The sequence below is a fragment of the Mesitornis unicolor genome, unplaced genomic scaffold (genome assembly GCF_000695765.1).
Source record: "Mesitornis unicolor isolate BGI_N332 unplaced genomic scaffold, ASM69576v1 scaffold32241, whole genome shotgun sequence".
NCBI lineage: Eukaryota > Metazoa > Chordata > Aves > Mesitornithiformes > Mesitornithidae > Mesitornis > Mesitornis unicolor.
This window is the reverse complement of record NW_010165001.1, coordinates 42749-61908: the sequence shown is the minus strand read 5'-3', so window position 1 is coordinate 61908 and position 19160 is coordinate 42749. Positions and strand designations below refer to the sequence as shown.

Here is a 19160-nt window from a genome sequence, read left to right as displayed (position 1 = left end):
TTTAGCTGGGCGTGCTTTGTCTTACAGATGGCATATGGGCTAAAAGTGCTTTAGCAATAGGCTGTGTTCTGCAGGCAGTCTGCCACAGCAGGGTAGATTTGACCTGTACTACCAAAGCTGTTACTTGACCTTTTGAGCTGAGGAGGCAGTGGGTTGGGTGAAGGTGTCCTGTGCACTGCTAGATGGAGCAAGGTGAGCTAGAGAGCCTTTTTCTCAGAATATAGGGTCCTTGAATGTTGGTGTCCTTCCCACAGCTCCTTCCCTCTGTAAGAAGGTGTGTGACTGCTTGGTTTCTGCAGGGAGTGATGCAGAGATCCCTCTGACAGGAGAGTGAAGTGATCAGGCCAGCTTTATTGCACAGCCAGTGGCAGCAGGTGCTCAGGCTATAGATGCTGCCTTCTGCTTACTTGGCAAGCACTGCACTTGGTGAGGAATGCCACTTCAATGCAACTAAATCGAGCTGTTATTCCCTCTCTAGCTTTGTTTTAAGCAAAATAATTAAACCATTGCATCACTGAAGTTATACAATCCAACGTCTCAAATCTGGGAAAGTGTTTTCTGTGGCATAAATAGCAACATGAAGATTGTGCTCAGGAAGACTGGTTCAATTTTCATGATTGTATGTAAATCAGAGTACTTCTGGACTGTTTCAACTGAATGTCGGAGCTAACAGCAAGTCTGTCACAAAGGCTGCAAAATCAAAGCTTCACATATACTGTACTGAGTCTTTACTGCTGCATGTATGCAGTGTAGTTTCAGACATATTTTTAGTATCTTGATTAAGGGGAAAGTTAAGCCACTTGTGCTGAATATGACTGAAAGGTAGTTCCAGCACCTAATGCCACTAATATCTACTGGCCAGATAATCTGAAAGGCTGTTGGTTAACTCTAGGGTGTCAAAACAAGGCGCTCTGGAACCGATTTCTCTGTATAAACTGCCAGAAAACATCATGATCTTTTAGTGCTCTCTGGAGCACTATTTTTACAAGATAGCTGACAATAAGCAGAAAGCTCTGTGACTTGTCAACCCTTGTGGAAGGGCTTCTTGCTCCTTCTGAGAGCCCAGCTATGTGGAAAAGCCCTAGATTAATCTGACTTTGAGAACAAATATGGATTTTAATTTTGCTAGCAATTGAACGTTGTAAGCAGTTGCTTGCCCTGGCAGATTCTTTTGTTAGAATGCAGAAGTAACATGGAGTCATCTAGAACTGATACTAAGGGTGCAAAGGGTGTAATTTTAAAAGCAGCAGTTCAGGGCACCCAACAGCATTAAGCAGCTTCAGTGACTGAGTGTGCTTCCTTCTACTGTCTGCCTTCAAGCATGAAGATGTGTTTGCCTTGGGTGAAGCCTGATGAGAAATTTCTGTCTGTCAAGGTGAAGCCTGGGTAGCTGGTGGTCATCACTGGATTGTGCTTAAATGATCCAACTCTTCTGTTGTTTTTTTCAACATCTCTAAGCAATAGAAAAATGCAAGTGCTGTAAAACTCTACCTGGATTGGTCAAAATAATGCTCTCTGCTGTTTCTACTCTTGGGCTTCTAGATCAGGTGATTATTATAGTGTCCTAGTTAGTACCATAATCTCTATCTTTAGCCTTCTGGTCCTGAAGCCTAGAAACATTAATTAATATAACTGTTATTCTGGAGGGCTCTGCTTGATGTCTTGTTCTAATTTGTTGGATGGGCAGTATTTTTACTGAACAGGGAGAAACATTTTTTGAATCCCCAAGAAATCCTGGGGATCCCAGTACAAGTCCTTAGAGGCAGGAGCCTAGGAGTGGAAGGCATCAGAGCAGCTGTAACAGTTGCTGTAGTCATTGCAAACCAGAAGCCTTTACGCTCTTTCTGAGAAAGGGAAACAAGAGGTGAAAGTGGGAGGGCACTGTGCTGGGTTTGGATGAGTGTTTCAGTTTGCAGCCCAACCCAGCTGTTTCCCTACTGTGCTGCTCCAGGAGTCACCATCCTCTCTCTGTACTCTTTGAGCATGTACTGCAAGTAAGGAATAATCTATTACCAGCTGCTAGGCTTGGATTATATCTCCTCTAGAGTGTGGGGTGACAGACTGGTTTCTGGTAACTGGAATGGACAAACCAGTTCTCTTGCCCACTGCCTGGAGTACAGTGAAGAAGCAATGATGTCCTTAGCAGAGCAGTGCCTCCAGATATGGCAGACCAGAGAGCTAAGGTGGAGCAGTTTCCTGGGAAGGTCTTGGGTTGTTTGCCTGCTGTGATAAAGGAACAGGCCTGGGGCCTGGAGGTGAAAGTTTAATTCCTCTGCCTTGTACAGCCTTCATGTGATCATAAGCAAGTTGGTCCTCATTTTTTGGATGGGTGTAGGAGGGGTGGCAGAATGAAAGGCCCTGAATGATGAGCTGCTAATGCTGTAGGAGCAGGCGCTTGTGTTGACCAAAGGTTGGTGTGGAACATCTGCTCTAGGTGCATTGGGATACAGCTGTGGTGAGAAAAGGAGGGCTGCTTACTTCCAGAAATGCTGGCCCAGGTAGGGAAACAAAGCACTCTGTCCTCCTGAAGTCAAACAGTGTGAATGTTCTCTTTGTAGTCTGAGCCTTGCTGCTGTGATTGTGTAATTCTAAAGGTCTCTGGCCTGCAGTTAGAAGCCCACAGTGACCTTCACAGAACTAGAAAAGACCAGTGGTTTTATAACACCCTGATTCATATGGCTCCAAGTCCTTCAGTAAAGACACAGACTCCTGAAGGGTAGAGGTGATACTCCAGTCTGATCTTCAAACAGCAATATGCTTGATGTATGAGCCTGCAGTGGCCTTTAAGTACAGGCTGAGTCGTGTATATTTACAGCAGATGTTTAGAATAAGATAAGTACAAGATTTTTTTTTTTTTAGCAAGTGGCTTCATGTAGTCCTGAGGGGCAGAATCCTGCCACTGTACATAGGGGTGTTCTTTACTCTGGTCCTGTTTCTGGGCTGGTCTCGCACTTTGGGCCATACGTACAGTACATACCCCTCTGGAGCACGCAGCTGAGTGCTGCTGCTGACTCCTGGTTGCTTCTGTGTGCCCTAAGGCCCTGCTGGGGTAATAAGGTCTCATGAAGTAGCATTTCTGGGAATTGTTGAAGCTATAGGTTATGTGTTCTTGCCCCATCACCTCTGCAGTTTATGGTGCTAGTGCAAGGGAGAAATGCTTGTGACATGTGAACTGCTTTAATCTGACAAAGCAGTACTATCTTGTGTCCATACCTGCCCATCTCCTGGGCAGGCAACTACTAGGCATGGAGGTATGTGTGGGCAGCATCTAATCATGGCTTGCTTTCTCCACAAGACTTAATAAAAAAGTTCACAAATTCAGGACTGGCTTATTTGTGTAATCCTTCCCTTAGTTTAGCTGAGAGGAAGCAGTTTCCTTTGGCTTATCACACTTTCCAGACTCAGCAGTTCATATTGTTAGCACTGCTGATCCTGTTTGGACAGTAAAGATAAGTAAGCAGGATGCAAAACACTGGGACTGCATCTCGCTGCTTTGGCTGCTACTGTTATCTGGCTGGGAAACACTGACCAGTTTGCCTTTCTTTTAGTTGGCAAGAGACAGCAAGCTGTGCTCCCAGTGAAACTAGTGTCTGGATGGTGGCTTTCTACTTATCTTTCCTCTAGTGCTTGAGTGGGGCAGCTTCTGCCTAAACCCGTGTCAGTGACCTCCAAACCAAGCACCTTTGTGCTGTTTGGTCTGTGTCTTTCTGGCAAGTCAGCTGGAGAGAAGCAACTGTACTGTTGGAGTCCCTGTAGGGTTTGGAGTCCCACCATGTCCATTTGGATGTGAGCAGTAGTGGGATGGCTAGAAACTGTGTTACAAGGCACGCTCCGTAAGCTCTATGTCCTTGCCTGCTGCCAAGGCAATACCAAGGATGGGATAAAAGCCTTCTGTCCTACAGAAGTCAGAATGGGAGGATCAATGTACTGCATACAAGGTCTTTCCATAGTCATAAGGCTTAAAAAGTTGTATCTCTTACCAACCTCCTCCTAACTCTAGCTAACAGCTCATATGCAGCAGTTAGAAGTTCTTTTAGCATGGGTGGAAGGATGAGGGTACGGTAACTGGGGTATCCCTCACTTATGCATGAGACCCTGATCATAGATAATGGCAGTAAGCATTAGTGGTAGTGGGAGTCTAGGCAGGGCCAGGCTGGATAGAGGCACTTGCATGCTGAGCTGACAGCTGTGTCCTCTGCAGACAGCCAGGGAGACTGCTCACCTACCAGATCTGAACTGTGGTACACAGATGGCCAGACCAGGGGGAAGGAGTTTCCAAAGCTTTCAGAAGTGAAACTTCATCTTATAAAGGGCAACCTCTCCACAGTTCTTATACAGCTTTACAGAAGCTTAAGGCAGTATTCAAGTGATCTGTGGTATGACAGGATTGCTCAGATGCTGTCTGGCACCGTTTGCTTGTGGGTTTTGGTCCTGAAACTTCTTGTGCTTAGCAGGTGGCAGGGGCAAGCTGCTGCCTGGTGAGATTTGTGCACTAGTGTGCTGCAGGGTGGTGAAACCATATCAGTCATGGCCCAGTTCTCTCACTTGCTTTCCTGGAGAGACATTCAGAATTATCTCTGAAGGATAACCTCGGGATTTGGCCTGGCTCTTACACTCGCTCTTCAGCAAACTTCCTGTGTTGTGACCTTGAGCCCTGCCAGTTTCTCCCTTATGCAGAAAATAAGAATTATTTGTTAGGCTGCAGCACTGAAGGGGGGCCTCTTAGACAGGTTTCACAGCTGAGGTTCCTGCTTGCTTCTGGTGTACGGATGACTGAGGCTGGTGATTGCTAGTGTCTAATAGCTTGTAAAAGTTTATTTCTTGGTATTTAAATACATGATTCTACTTGATGTAAGAACTGAATGTATGCATTAATCTTAGTCATCTGTGTTGGATATGCCTAAACTTTTTTGCTTGCTTCTGAGGACATGTAGGGAATTGAAGCCATTTGTCTTCAATGGTTGGATACAAGCAGTGAAGTATGGGTTGATAAAGGAAGTTCAGATTGTAAACTGGAAGGAAGAATAGGTTGGTGGCTGTGCTGAATCTTGCTGGTCATGAGTGCAGCCTGGCTGCTTCCCTGGCTTCCCAGAACAGGGTGACATGCTGAGCATCAAGTCCTCATCTGCTCTCAGTCAGAAAATGCTCTCCTCGTAAGGATTTTCAGTAGGACTATGGTGTGAGGGTGTTAGTGGTGTGTAACTGAGAGCATCTTCAACTGAGAAGGCTATTCCACTGCTCCAGAAAAGTTCAATAATGATTGTAATTATAGTCTGGGTGCAGGCTGTTGGAATAAGTCCCAAAGGAAAATGCTGGCTCTATTTAAGGCCCATCTGAAGCACTGGGAAGGCAAGTCTGGTCTTTATTGAACCTGGTAGGCTCTGAGATCTCCTGTAAAGAGTGCCTCACATGGCATGTTCAGAAACCTCTTCTGAGCTGCTCTGAGTAGACAGACACAAAGCTCTATTTAGAAAGGATAAGACAAAACCTGAATTTAGGAGAGGAAGAAACTTGGCAGGTACAAGTAATAGCTTTTTGTGAAGTGAAATTCAGATATCTCTGAGGCTAGTTCTTGTTCCAGCTTACTGGGGCTTTCTTTCACAGTGAGTATGTATTCTAGTAGCATGAATAACATTATGCCAGGTATCCTGAAAATAAGATTAAACAGATGCAGTGGTAGTGCCACAGTGTTCTTGCATTCTGGTCCTGTTTCTGGCAAACAGTTTGACTTTATGGGACCTTAAAGAGATTTTGTGCCCCACTTTCCCCAAGATCAGAGAGAATGTAGCCTCTGCTGCTGTCAGAACAGCTACTGGAACATGTGCAGTAGTTTTGGGAGATCAGAATGGCAGTGGTGACCAATCTGGGCCTGGTGAAGAAGCATCAGGCTCTTGCCTATGGCTTGCTATTTGTGATAGATAAAAGCAATTAATTTGTGATAGATAAAAGCAATTAATTTGTGATAGATAAAAGCAATTAATTTGTGATAGATAAAAGCAATTAATTTGTGATAGATAAAAGCAATTAATTCTTCTTGCTTTAGATTAAATCAGATCTGATTTAAGGAAAAATGTGAGGAAACATACCACAAACCTAGGTTTTAAGAGCTGTTCTGCCACATATTGTGGAGGCACAGGGTACTGAAGAGAGAACTATTAGGATTGTTGCTGTCTTCTTAATGGCATAATGGGCTTTGGCTTGATGTGCTCCAAGTAAACAAGCTGGAGAAGTACTGGAAGTAGGGTGCTTCTTTCAAAAGAAGGCTTCCCAAATACCTCTAGTGTGAACTCTAACAATCGGTTCTTCAGACTAACAAGTTTTTTTCCTTTCCTGTGTTTGGAAGGGAAGGCTTGTTACAGTGATGTGCAAGTAGTGTCAAGGCTGTCATGCTTGTCAATATGTGCTGTTCCTGGAGGCAGTGGTTTAGTGCAGTGTGGTTCTTGTTGACAGCTGATGACCAATCTAGCTTCACTAAACCTACTTGATACTTGACCAAGGCTTATGCTGTGAATTCTGTTGCAGCTGAGGTCTGTATCTGTAGACCTGAATGTTGATCCTTCTCTCCAAATTGATATCCCTGATGCCCTAAGTGAAAAGGACAGAGTGAAGTTCACTGTGCACACTAAGGTAAGATCATGGGGTAGAAAGAGGTCTTCATAAATGTTATGCAAGTAATCTGTGTATTTACAATACCCATACCTGTAAAGATGGGGTGGCAATGGAGGAAATCTAGTTAGATGGAGATTTTCCACTTAAATGTGGCCTGAAGGGGGGTGTGTGTGTGTATATATATATGCAGAAACTTCAGATTTCCCAAGACTTGAATACTCTCTAAATAGAGACAAGGTAGCTGATGCACTACAGTGGCTTTGCTAAGGAATTCTAGCTTGGCACCAGAAGGCTGGGGGGTAGTGGTGGGGAAACCAGCTACTGTGAAACCTCACAAAATAAACTGCATTAATGCTGTTCCACAACAGTGCCTTTTCTTTAAATAGTCTCCTAAGGAGTAAGACTCTCAAATGAGTGCCAGCTCAGCTAAAAGGGAGTAGGCGAGGCTCTTACTAGGCAAAATAGCTTCCTTTGGAAACAGACAGAACTGCTTCTAAAAGCACTAATTTACAAAACAGTGGGGCTTCTATATCTTCTCTTCCAGACTACACTGCCAGCTTTTCAAAGCCCCGAGTTTTCAGTTACAAGGCAGCATGAAGACTTTGTGTGGCTGCATGATACGCTCACTGAAACTGAAGACTATGCGGGACTCATTGTACGTACTTCCTAAAACATGTAATACTAAATGAAGGCTATGGTGATTTAAAGTGCATACTAGTAAGGGCGTGGAGTCTGCTGTACCAATGTTAGTGTTTCATGACTCACATATTCTCTATGCTTCCTCTTGCCTTAAGTTCCCATAAAACTTGGTTGGTATGGGTCTGTTAACTTTCCATATAGCTTGGAGCAGCAAAAAGAGCTTGATGCTCTGAGAGTCCCTGACTCTATAGGGGTATGAATATCTTCCTGAAGATAACACACTGAAATACTCTATTGAATGTAGTCTTTATATCATGATTCTCTAGGATGCCCTGTGAGCAACAGAAGATGGCTGGCTACAGGGTGGATTATAGAGTCTGTGCCTCTTGGTTGGTTTCCCTCCTGGGGCAGGGATAGTACACAGCTGGGAAAGGCAAAGAGGTCCGGACACCAACATGCCTCTAGAATTCCTGGGTGCAGAGCCTTGCTGGCTTGACCTGACCGGGCAAAAGAGTCTCCTTCTAGAGAAGGCTTGAAGTGATTTTGGAAAACTTTATTTGCTAGCATCTATCACTAACCAATTCCTTGGCTAGATACCTCCAGCACCTTCAAAGCCTGATTTTGATGGTCCCAGAGAGAAGATGCAAAAGCTAGGGGAAGGAGAAGTGTCTATGACAAAAGAAGAGTTTGCCAAAATGAAGCAAGAGCTAGAAGCGTAAGTAGAATGAATCTACTGCCAAAGGCTGCACTTAGAGAAGCCTCCTGGGAGAGCAACTTACTTGGTGGTAACTGATGTTGACTGTGACTGTTCTGAAGGGTGTCTGCTGCTGCATAATCTTTAAAATCCTGGAGCTGGAAAGTTGCTAAAAGTTTTTATCAAACTGGAAAACTTCTTAGCTAAAGAGATTGAAAATAGCTTCTTTATCACTAGCTAGCTATTTCAAAAGCATTCTGGTGAATATTTTCACTAGATAAACTTAAAGCACTTATTTGTATATTGAAGAAGGCAGTACAAGAGAGGATCTTAGTCTGTTCTTTTCTTTCAGTGAATATCTTGCTGTCTTCAAGAAAACTGTATCATCACATGAGATCTTCCTTCAGCGGATTTCTTCTCATCCTGTACTCAGCAAAGATCGCAACTTTCATGTTTTCCTGGAGTATGACCAGGATGTAAGACACTGTTGGTTGTGGGGGGGTGTGTGTGTGTGTGTGTGTGTGTGTGGTTTGTTTGAGTTTTTTTGTTTTGTGTGTTTGGTTGGTTTTTTTAACTTTCTGAGTAAGGCAAGATGTTAGGAGTGCTGTCACTTTCTGGGCACAGTCAGAATGTTATGTAAAATCTATGTACAGCATCAGCAAGCAGACATTGCCAGTACTTCTGTGAGATGATTAAAGGATGAAAACCTGACATTCACACCTTTTTCCTGCTATAAATCTCATAGTGTTTCTTAATCCTAATCAAGTTGGTTAACAACCCAGCATTGTATGTCTTTATCTTAGGAACAAATATGGTTCGGATATACTTGTGCTGTGCATTGCATGGTCCTAAAATGGAAGAATGGAGGTGTGTTAAAGTTCGTACTGCATCTGTTTTGTCACACCTAATTATGAGTGATAGATGTTGATCCAAGATATGAAAGGAGAAACTGAGCTGTTTCTGGGAATGCAAAAAATCTGGCACAGAATAGTTGAACAACTTCTAGTCAAGCCATTTGTTACATAAGCCATCTTTATACAACTATTATGGAGACCTTGGAATTAGCCTAATTTATAGTTTTCTAGATATAAATCATGTTACTACACTGCAAGTGTTAAAATATTCTTTTTTTCCACCTTGGAATAACTTCAAAGCTGTCTTGGCCTCTCTTTTGCAGCTGAGTGTTCGGAGGAAAAACACAAAAGAGATGTTTGGTGGCTTTTTAAAAAGTGTGGTAAAGAGCGCTGATGAAGTTCTTTTCTCTGGAGTCAAGGTGAGGTAGTTGGTTTACCTCTTACTTATCCAAATCTTGATTGTTCCTTGCTTCCTGCTCCAGGGAAATTAGCTATGTCTGCTTCAGGCTTGATGTATGTGAGGTTCAGTTACTGACACTAACCTTCCTTGTTACTGCTCTCCCAAGTTGGGATAGCCTATATTTTGATTTCTGTAGAAATAAGACATTGAAGCTGTAGGCTGTTAAAAATTTAAATGTATATTAAGTTTCTGGTGGATGTGCAAGAATTGCCTTAACACCTGATACTGGTGGGGAAGAAGGAATTACACTTTCAGCAAATGTGCTCGTGGCTTTTGTCTACTTCAGAGCTCTGAACAAGCATGATTTATCAGTTTCTGCTTGTACTAGATGAGATCAAACACTGAAGGCTCCTGTAACTGGTCCAGCTTCAGCTTCTCTATCGTGTTGCTATGGTAGCTCTTTAGGACTTGCTGTCCTAAACACAGTGTCATGAAACATTACAGTAAGTATAATGTTTGGTGTGGATGTAAAGCAAGCTTGTAAACTGCTTAGCTACTGTGTTGCAGCAGGCCTGGAAAATGAAATTCCAACAGTTGGTAGCCCTAAGAGCTGTCCAATACCACCTTACTGATTGCTTCATACAACCTGCAGTGTTAAATAATGTCAAGCCCATCTTCACTTCATTGTGAAAAAGAAACTTGCCAAGTGGCTTGGTTTGACAAAATCTTGGCTCAGGATCTTGTCTTGAATTCTGTTCCTCAATACATATTGGGCATAATGCTCAGGTGGCAATGGTTGTTTCTTTTGCCCTTCTCAAAATAGAGAAGAGCTTGTGTTCTGCAGTAATGACTTAACAGGACATACTCTCTTTCAGGAAGTAGAAGACTTTTTTGAGCAAGAGAAGACTTTTCTTGTAAACTACTACAACAGAATCAAGGATGCATGTGCAAAAGCAGATAAGATGACAAGATCTCATAAAAGTGAATCTTTTCAAAGACCTTTCTAAAGACCTTGCAGTCTTGCTGATTTCAGCCTGAAAACCTTGTCTTGTTCTTGCAGATGTTGCAGATGACTATATTTATACTTCAGCTTGCTTGAACAGCCTGGCGTTAGAAGAACCTACGGTTATCAAAAAGTAAGCAATTCTAACTGTTCATAAACATACCATGAGTCTGGCAATATCAGGTTTCTTCTGTAAAATTCAAGGGTTTGAGTCATAGCTGTTTTGAGTTTCTTGAACTGCGAGCAAGAGACATTGAAACTCTTTCCTCTGCTCCTGGTGTGGCAGACCTAAAACTATCAGTTGCATCTGGCTTTTAACTAGCTGATCTTTTGCCAGTTGTACCCTAGAGCTGAATTGTGCTAGTCCTCAAAGCTCCTCCTAAAAAGATGTCTCTGAATTTTTTGAGGTCACAGACTCCCAGAGAAAGGAGTTATGCATCTGTGTTCTAATGTGCTGTTAAACACAACCACAGCTTACACTAGGGCTGTATTATCTTCTGGATCTTTGAAGTTCCAGAATAGTGGGATTTTTTTGTTAAGCTATGGAAACTTAGTCACCTTTCTGAGGTGAATTCTTCCGCTTCTCTTAACTTTGGTATTAATTTACCAGGACCTTGTTAAAACAGAGTATATAGCTGAATAAACAAGATGGTTCATCCCTCTTGGGGATGCAGCAGGGGAATTCCTCACAAGACCTTAATGCTCTAGAGATCAGTGTTATTACTTTAAATGGTGTCTAGCTGCTCAACTGTACTGGTCTGTTAGGCTGGAATCCAGCAGCTCTTGCATTGAACCTTTTGTCTAGGTCTTTGCCTAGATCTCCGTTCTTTTCAAGCCTTTGTCTGGGTCTGTATGGAGGAGTAAACTCCAGCCTTCAGCTTTTTGGTTTCCTGCCAACTGATCCTGGCTTTTTTTAGACTAAAATGTATCTAAAACTTATTTATGCTTTTCACCCCCACTAGGTACTTATTGAAAGTTGCTGAGCTCTTTGAGAAACTCAGGGTAAGAGAAGCTCTGGTGGGGGGGGGAGGGAAGACTGAATCTGGATGTTGCTGTTTCCTGTTACATACCAACTGTGATCTTTTTTCTGCAGAAGGTAGAGAGTAGAGTTTCATCTGATGAAGACTTAAAGCTCTCTGAACTGTTGAGATACTATATGCTTAATATAGAAGCTGCTAAGGTAAGTACAGTTTTCTTACTGAAGCTTATTTTATTATGGGCATCCTGACTCACTAATGGATTTGTGCTTTGAGAAGACACAAAGGTGGACGCTTGTTTTGCTTAAGAAACCTGGCACTCCTAAACCACAGCAGAATTTAGAAATGACATATTGGCTAGTTGTAGTCCAGCCAAATTACAGAAGGGTTGTTTAAGATCTCCGACTAGTTTTTATTTGGCATATAGAGAAGAAGAACTCTTTAAACTTCTGTAAGTTAGAACAAACTGAATTTGAGTCTGCAGCAGCATTCTAACTTCTCCCCTGCTAAGAACTCATGGCTTATTAGTAAAACTAGTGATGACTAATTAAAAATCCTGAAGAAAATCCCAACTGCTAAAGTACGTAATCATAAATATGCAGTAACACGTAAAGGCTATTGGAGTCTGGACTTCCAAGAGAGGTTTAGTAGATTGATGTGACTGCAAAAGCCTTGCTAGCAACTCTTTTTTCTAATCAATGCTTGACTTGGCAAGTGAGTGACTTTGCTGAGAAATGGTATCTAAGTATAACCTGATGAGCCTCTTCATCTTTTCATACCTCTAATGACATGTACCCTGGAACATTCACTGCAGGCTACCTCTGCATGGTGTACTGTTTTTTAGATATCAAGACTATACTGCTGCTAGATTAAAAAGAAACTGGTCCTGAGACCTGTACTGCTTCTCATGTCTAGGTTAGTATAGCGCTTCAGTCAAACTGTCGGATTAAAAATTAAATGACAGTGTATCCCTTACTATGAGTAGACTGAGGGAATTCAGGAAGTGCTATTCCTCCTTATTGGAGAGGCTCACCTTATAGAAGAATAAAGCTAATTTAGGTGAAGAATGGATGCCTATGGTAGCCTTTGTACTTCCTTGACTAAGGCACAAGTGGCTGTCTTGATACTGTATTGGTGAAAGGCTCCTGTTAGGCTAAAAGCATAGCAAGTTATGATAGTTTGTTGGAAGAAGCTGAATCTAGTGCTGAAAGAAGTGAAATCTCCTGCTGCTAAGGTAGCGGTAGGCTCAGTTTGGGAAGTAGTCCTCTTAAGGCTTTGATTCACTGTTCCCGTCTACTTTCAGGATCTTCTGTACAGACGTACAAGGGCTCTTGTTGACTATGAAAATTCGAACAAAGCTCTAGATAAAGCCAGACTAAAGAGCAAGGACGTCAGGCTGGCTGAGGCGCATCAACAGGATTGTTGTCAGAAGTTTGAAAAAATTTCAGAATCTGCAAAACAAGGTAAAACAGGCTTTGCTCTATTTGGGCTGAAGGGAGAGCTTAATGCAGTCCAGGCCTTCATCTGACCCTTAACAACTGAAGACTTCTGAACAGTCTCCTGAATCAAGTAGTCTGGACATCCCAAGGGCAGTACAGATGTCTGAAAAATTAATGCAGCTAAATATTTTCAAGAATGTACTAGACTAACTTTAATTATAAGCCCCTAGTATTTGCTTTCCAGACTGAACCCTTGTTCTCAGCCTCCACCTGAAGGTAATAATCAGGCTTCTGATTTTCTCAATTAGAACTGTGCAAAACCAGGCTTTTGCTCTGTCCCAGTATAGTTGAGTACTTCATATAGAGTTTCAAACACTGGTTCTTAGTAGATGCCTCAGGACAATATAGAACAGAGGAAACGTGCTTTCATGGTATGCGTGCTACTCCTTTAATGTTCTTGGTTTCTAAATGTTCCGTGTTCCCACAGAGCTTGTGTGGCTTACTTCTGTTTTATTACAGTTGTCTTCCTGCAAAACCTTTTTGTCATAGACAAGCTGTCTGTTTCCTCACCAAGGTGTCAGTGTCATGTGATGACTCTTGTACCTTTTTGTGGTCAAATGTACAAAACTCATGAAATGTAAGGAGTATTACTTAAACTTCACTCACACATTGTACACCTGTTTTTTACCTTTGTTCCCTCTTCCTTACAGAACTGATGAGCTTCAAACAGAAGAGAATAGCAGCATTCCGCAAAAACCTAATTGAAATGGCAGAACTGGAAATAAAACATGCAAAGGTGTGTTCTTTTTGGATTTTAATAGGCATACCTTGAGAGAAGTGAGTACTGTGTAACTTGGAGGATTTGCTGGGATCCCTTCAAAACTAGGAAGTGTAAAATAGAACAGCTGGGCTCTTTAGATGAGATCTAAGGAGGGGGAAGGGAAGGAAAGGAAGTGAAAAGCTGTAGGTGTAATACATACAAAGAACAAATGCTGGCAGTCTTTTATGTCCCATGCAGAAAGTCTGCTTTCAACCTGTCGCTCCTAGGGTTGCAGGTGAGAAGTCTCAATTTTGCAGTTAGTACACAACAGCTTACTTAACTTCCCATGAGGCAGCCTTATCTGTGGGGTTTGACCCCACCTGTATCTGGAGGCAGCTGCTGCTTTAAGTGATCCTGAGTGCTGTGAGAGCATATCCTGCAGCCTGTGATCTAGCTCTCAACCATTCTCACTTGCCTTATTAGTGAAGGGGAACACTGGCTTTGTAGCAGCCCCTGACAAGTTCTACTGAGCAGACTTGAAGTAGGCTGCAGAGACCACACCATGTACTGCCAGCTTAATCCAGGAAAGTGTACACAGGTTACAGGGTCTGTTAAGTTTGTGTAGAGATCAAAGCAGGAAGACTTGGGAAGAGGTAACTGGGCATTGTCAGCTTCTTTTGAAGAAGGGAAGTTTAATTTTGTACTCCAAGAGTCTTGGACTTTATCACAGGTAGCTACTTCAGTACTGAGCTTGAATGTGACATAAAAGACCTGTCAGTACTGTTCAGTTTGGCTCACTTAAAAAAATAATTTACAATATCTCTTGCCCCTCTCCTTCCTGGTTACAGGCCTGCAGGAAGAGGCAGATTGCAGGCTGTATGATCTGGTTTTGATGCTTTACTGCTTGTCTTTGCAGTATAAGCTTTTTAGCACTGTCACAGGCTACAAAATTCTGGGATGGACCTATTATTTTGTAAGCTACTTCATTGTGGAAGGCAGGATTTAAATTATCAGTCATACTCATCTGAAACTAATTCTCTTCCTTCCAGAACAACGTCTCTCTCCTGCAAAGCTGTATTGACTTGTTCAAGAACTAAGGCGCCTTACTCTGAAAATGTGAAAAAAGCATCAATTGCACTCAATGGCCAGGGGCAGCTTATTGGCTTGACTTCATTAGCTTAAAATAAATGTTGTCACTGAGATTCTGTTTGACTAACATTAAATATGTTGATAGTGATACATTGAATTTCTTGGTATAAATGAGAACTGAATTGTGTATGAATTGTCTGGATGTAGCTAACATCCTGTTGGCTGATAACTCAAAATGAGTCAAATGAATTTGGTGTCAACTGACTTCATCTAGCAGAAAATCTTTTCTGAGAAGAGCTCCTTTTTTGCAGGATCACAAAGTAATCTATTTCTTCATAGCCCTGATGTATTTAAAACTTGCAAGTGGGAGTGACTTAAGTGTAATAATTTTATAAAGTGAATATCTTAACATTCCACTTCCCAGAGAGATTTCTACTACAATATATTTTGAATTTCTATAACTACATTCAGTATTTGTACACTTGGGCAATACAGCAAATAAAGATATCTGATACAACAAGCTGTCGTATGACAAGAATTTGTGTGGGTTGTAAAATGACAAACTGAGGTTTCAAGCACAGAACTGTCACAAATTACTTATCACCTGGAGTTTTTCATTCAGAGCACTAGAGATAAATATTTGACTCTATAGGGTTGTTCTTGGAATGGGTGTTGACATGAAATGAGGGGACTTCAGGTCATGTTGCTGTTTGAGTAGCTCTCAAACTTTTACTTCCTATATGTTATATGTGAGAGAAACCAAGCCTTTCAAAAGCATTGATATGTATAGATGGCTCGGAGTCCTTCAAACTACTTTACAATGCTCTACAATTCTGTCAGTCTTTACACTTCCTGCTAGCAACAAGAGGCTGTTTAAAACTTTGGGGCTTCTGAAAGCACAGCTCTAGCAAGTTTTCTGTAAGATCAACTTCTTAACTTAGTATGGCCAACTGCATGTACACTGCTGTAGCTGAGGCAACTTGGCCTATAAAGCCCAGGGTCGTCTTTCTACAGGTTGGCTATCATTTAGTAAATATCAATATAGGTCAGTGAGCCATGCCCTTCTAAAGGCAGCTTTCTGAGTAAGAAGAGTAACTGAGCATTGCTGAATTTCTTGTGTCTAAACTTTTAATCATGCTTAAAGAAGGCTATGTGCTGTGCTCTGGGCAGACTGCCTAAAGCAGCTTCAGCCAGAGAAGATCTGAGAATAGGCAGATCAGCAACCGTATCTAAGGATTGTTCAATAGTTTACTTTTCTGTGACCTGTTTCTTTTTCTTTTTGGTACCCCATGAAAACTGAGCAGCTCTTACCAGCCATGCCATCCTGCAGCAGTCTAGCTGAACAATGCCTGAATTTTGTCTCCTTTTAACTTTGACAAGAACAGTTTCAATTTGTGGTTGATTAAGGTTTCTGGAGTCTGCTCAGCTTCTGCCCAAATAGCTCAGTTCCAGCACCAGCCACATACCTGTATTGCTTGTGGATATGTAGCTCCCTTTGCAGAAGAGAGCTGGTAGATTGCATTGCTGTCACCTATGACAGAGATGTCATAAACCTCTAGCTACTTGTCCTGGGGCAGCTAGTGGTCCCAAGCTAGACAGTTCATGCTGGTAAAACTGGCTTTTCCTAAAGTTGCACACTGGCTCTTGCCCTCACTTCTGTGTGCTTCATCCCATACTCTGCTGGTATGCCAGCTGTGCCAGGATGAGCTTCTCCTACTGTGCTGTGGCTCTCAGAAGCTATTGTTTCTTCACATCCTTCTGCACCTATTGCCTATGGCACATGAGAAGTAGTGTCTTGCTTATGCTGTTTTAGAGTAAAATATTATATGCTGAGTCTCTGTGAACCTAGCTCCCATAGCTGGGTGGTCTTTGTGAATCACTTGGTAGTAAGGAACTTGCAGCCTATACACCAAACTGCCTTTGGACTGAGCCTGAAGAAGTTGAACTCTGTCCTGAACTACTTTAGCTCAGTTCAAAGGCCTTTCTTATTTTCCCCAGAGAGCAGCTGTAGCTTGTATCAACATGACAAACAACACTTTATCGCCCTACTCCAGGGAGCTTCATGTACTGCCAGTAACTCTTTGAAGCTAAGTGAGACATCTTTATTTTTTTTAATATTTTTCTAGACCTTTTTCATGTGATGTTTGCTTTAGTGTGGTTTGCACTCTGAATTCTTGACATAGCTTGACTCAGATTAAAGTATTAATCTGATTGGATTAAAAGTCTTTGAATGTAATTGTGGCTTTATACTGATGTTATAGTTATTGTAGTTATAGTTAATTTACAATAACTGCAAGAAACAGTAGCTATAAATCAGTCTGCCAGTAACACTGTTGCTCTGAAGGAAACTGCTTTGTTTCAGCTATGCCAGTAGAGTGCATTGCAGTCAGCTTCAATGTCTGAAACATGTTGACTTGGAGAATAGAACACAGCACACATCACATTACTGGAGGCCAGTGGGTGGCAGTCTGGGACAGCTGCTGATAACTAATTGCATGATGCTTATCCTCAGACTGAGTTGTCGTGAAGTACTGGAAAGGCTGCTGCATACCCCAGTTTCTTACCTGGCACCTGGACCTATGTTGACGTATCAGAGAAATTAGCCACATAAGTGAGCAGTCTGCTCATAATGAAGGGCAGAAATCTTTCTTAATGTAATATGACTGGACCTGATTTCCTTTGTAGCAGAGCCTTGAATAAAGCCTTACCAAAACAAAGATCAGCACAGGCAAGTCAGTGTGATAAGGCAAGTTATCATCAATATGAAAGTAAGTTTTTAGAAATATTGCTGAGACTTAATTTGAAAGGCTGGTTGGAGGGATGAGAGCAGTTTCAGAGATATCTGAGTCTAGTGTACATGTACTGATCACATCTGTAAAGCAGATTGTAAACCTTCACAAGCTTGTTGCTCTGGTTTACGGGTTGCAAATTGGCTTTGGATGACAGGCGCAAGCCTTATTATCACTGATAGCTGTGGTGTGTGTGACTTCACATCAGATGTCAGTTCTCTGTCCATTTCAATGAAGTCAGAGGGAAAACTAATATTTGGTCAAGTTTACTAAGGTTTGTTAGACATCCAGCTCTAGTGTGTTGATGAAGGCAGATGTTGCTGCTACCTGGAGGTAAACATGCCACTGGCCTGTGGCACAAGTGCTTAAGTTAGTTCTGTGCAATCCCTTCCAGCTGTGTTCCTCCCAAGAGTTTAAGTAGCAGATTTCTGCTAATCCATCTTGCCTTGCCTGAAATGGGCTAGGGGTTCTCCCAGTAGCAGTTCAGCAGGTACAAATCTCCTGCCTGGGGTTAAGGACATATTCTCTTAACACAGCTGGTAGCAGAAGTGCATCTGCTTATACCTTGGTGCTGTGCTTGTGGCCTGTGGTAGCAGGGCGATGGCATCGGAAAATTTCCCTCCAAGGGAGAAAGTTTCTACTGGCATGCGGCTGCTGGGCTGCGTATGGTGTTATAGGATATGGTGCTCCCTTCTCCACATGGTAAGTTTCGAGTCTGGCTTTTTCTCTTCCACCCTGGGGAGAGGCAGATGATATTTGTCCTCCCAAGAGAAGCATGGATCCTGAGGAACCTGGCTGTGTGCTCAGCATTAGAGACTAAGGAGATAATTCATTTTCTTGGACAGCAGTACCACATCTGCTTGCAGAGAAGCAATGATGGCTGTTGGGACTTTGTAGGCAAGGTGGGCTAGAACCAAGTCCTGGTTTGCTGCAGGTATCTCCATGGCTGTTTTCAGAGGCACGGAGCAGTGGATCTGGATCACAGTGAAAATCTAGGAGAGACTGCAGCAGGGCAGCTGGATTCAGAAGGCTGCGATCTGGGCACGGTGTTTGCAGCAGATCAGGCATACTAGAACGACAGCATCTTTGGGGTGGGTGAAACTGGTGGCGATTGTACTTGGGGAGTTAGCAGTATCTGGATATTGGAAAACTGCAGATGAGAACCAACCTGGTTGCATAAGAGAGCCTCATAAATGTGTCCTGTTGCACAAGGTTGTGATTCCAGGTGGTGCAATCAAACAGGGTTTTGTAGCCATAGAAAGGGAATGATTAAGGGTCGAGTGTACTTCAAGAAAGCTGGTTTGCCCTGGTTTATGCAAGTACTTGTGGTTCTAGGAAGATGTATCACTGATGCCAAGCAGAGAATGGTTCCTATGCCTTTGGGATAGAGAGAGCCTGGAAGAGCTGTGAGCATGGACTCCTCATGCTAGTTATTTCTGAGTCTGTGCTTCCCACAGCGGTTCTGCAGCTACAGCTGGTTCACAAGCCTGACAAGCTCTGCTAAACACCCTGGCCTGCCAGGGGGGGCAGAAATTCAGCTGCAGTCTGACTTATCTTGAGATGATTACTGATGTTTTAATTAAAGATTCATCATTATAATTTTCTTCTACCATGCTCCAAATTTATTCAGCTCCTCTCTATTTTATCCTGTTTCTTCTTGACTGCACACTCTGTAGGGGGGCTGTGATCTGAGGCCCTGACCTCTAGCAGTTTTGTAGCCTTGTGCTGCACTTCTGATAGCAGCAAATGTTAATTTCTCAACAGGGAGCTGGGAAGGTTTTCTTCACAGGTATTAATAGTTTCTGGCACTTGCAGTCTCCCTCAAAAGATTAGGAGGAGCTGCTTGTTTGTGCTGTGAAGCAAAGAGCTCTGCAGAGTTCCCATTCTTGGATGTAGCTTTCAGTACT

At 42.5% G+C, this 19160-nt stretch overlaps 1 protein-coding gene across 1 annotated transcript; it reads left to right on the top strand.

Annotated features, from left to right (window-relative positions):
* The first annotated feature begins 6520 nt into the window (after window positions 1-6520).
* On the top strand, window positions 6521-14976 carry SNX5 (sorting nexin 5). The gene is made up of 12 exons (XM_010194497.1): window positions 6521-6627; window positions 7154-7264; window positions 7852-7963; window positions 8295-8418; window positions 9120-9215; window positions 10072-10177; window positions 10257-10332; window positions 11162-11201; window positions 11293-11379; window positions 12480-12639; window positions 13326-13411; window positions 14425-14976. The coding sequence occupies exons 3-12, from the start codon at window positions 7890-7892 to the stop codon at window positions 14470-14472; spliced, it is 897 nt and encodes a 298-aa protein (XP_010192799.1). The 5' UTR covers window positions 6521-6627; window positions 7154-7264; window positions 7852-7889; the 3' UTR covers window positions 14473-14976.
* Window positions 14977-19160: the final 4184 nt, after the last annotated feature.

Bases quoted from the DNA above. Each gene is read 5' to 3' on its own strand.
- SNX5 (XM_010194497.1), top strand. From the start codon at position 7,890: ATGCAAAAGCTAGGGGAAGGAGAAGTGTCTATGACAAAAGAAGAGTTT. The intron at 10,178-10,256 runs GTGAATCTTTTC...TTGTTCTTGCAG, and splicing joins GATGACAAGATCTCATAAAA to ATGTTGCAGATGACTATATT. The intron at 13,412-14,424 runs GTGTGTTCTTTT...TCTTCCTTCCAG, and splicing joins TGGAAATAAAACATGCAAAG to AACAACGTCTCTCTCCTGCA.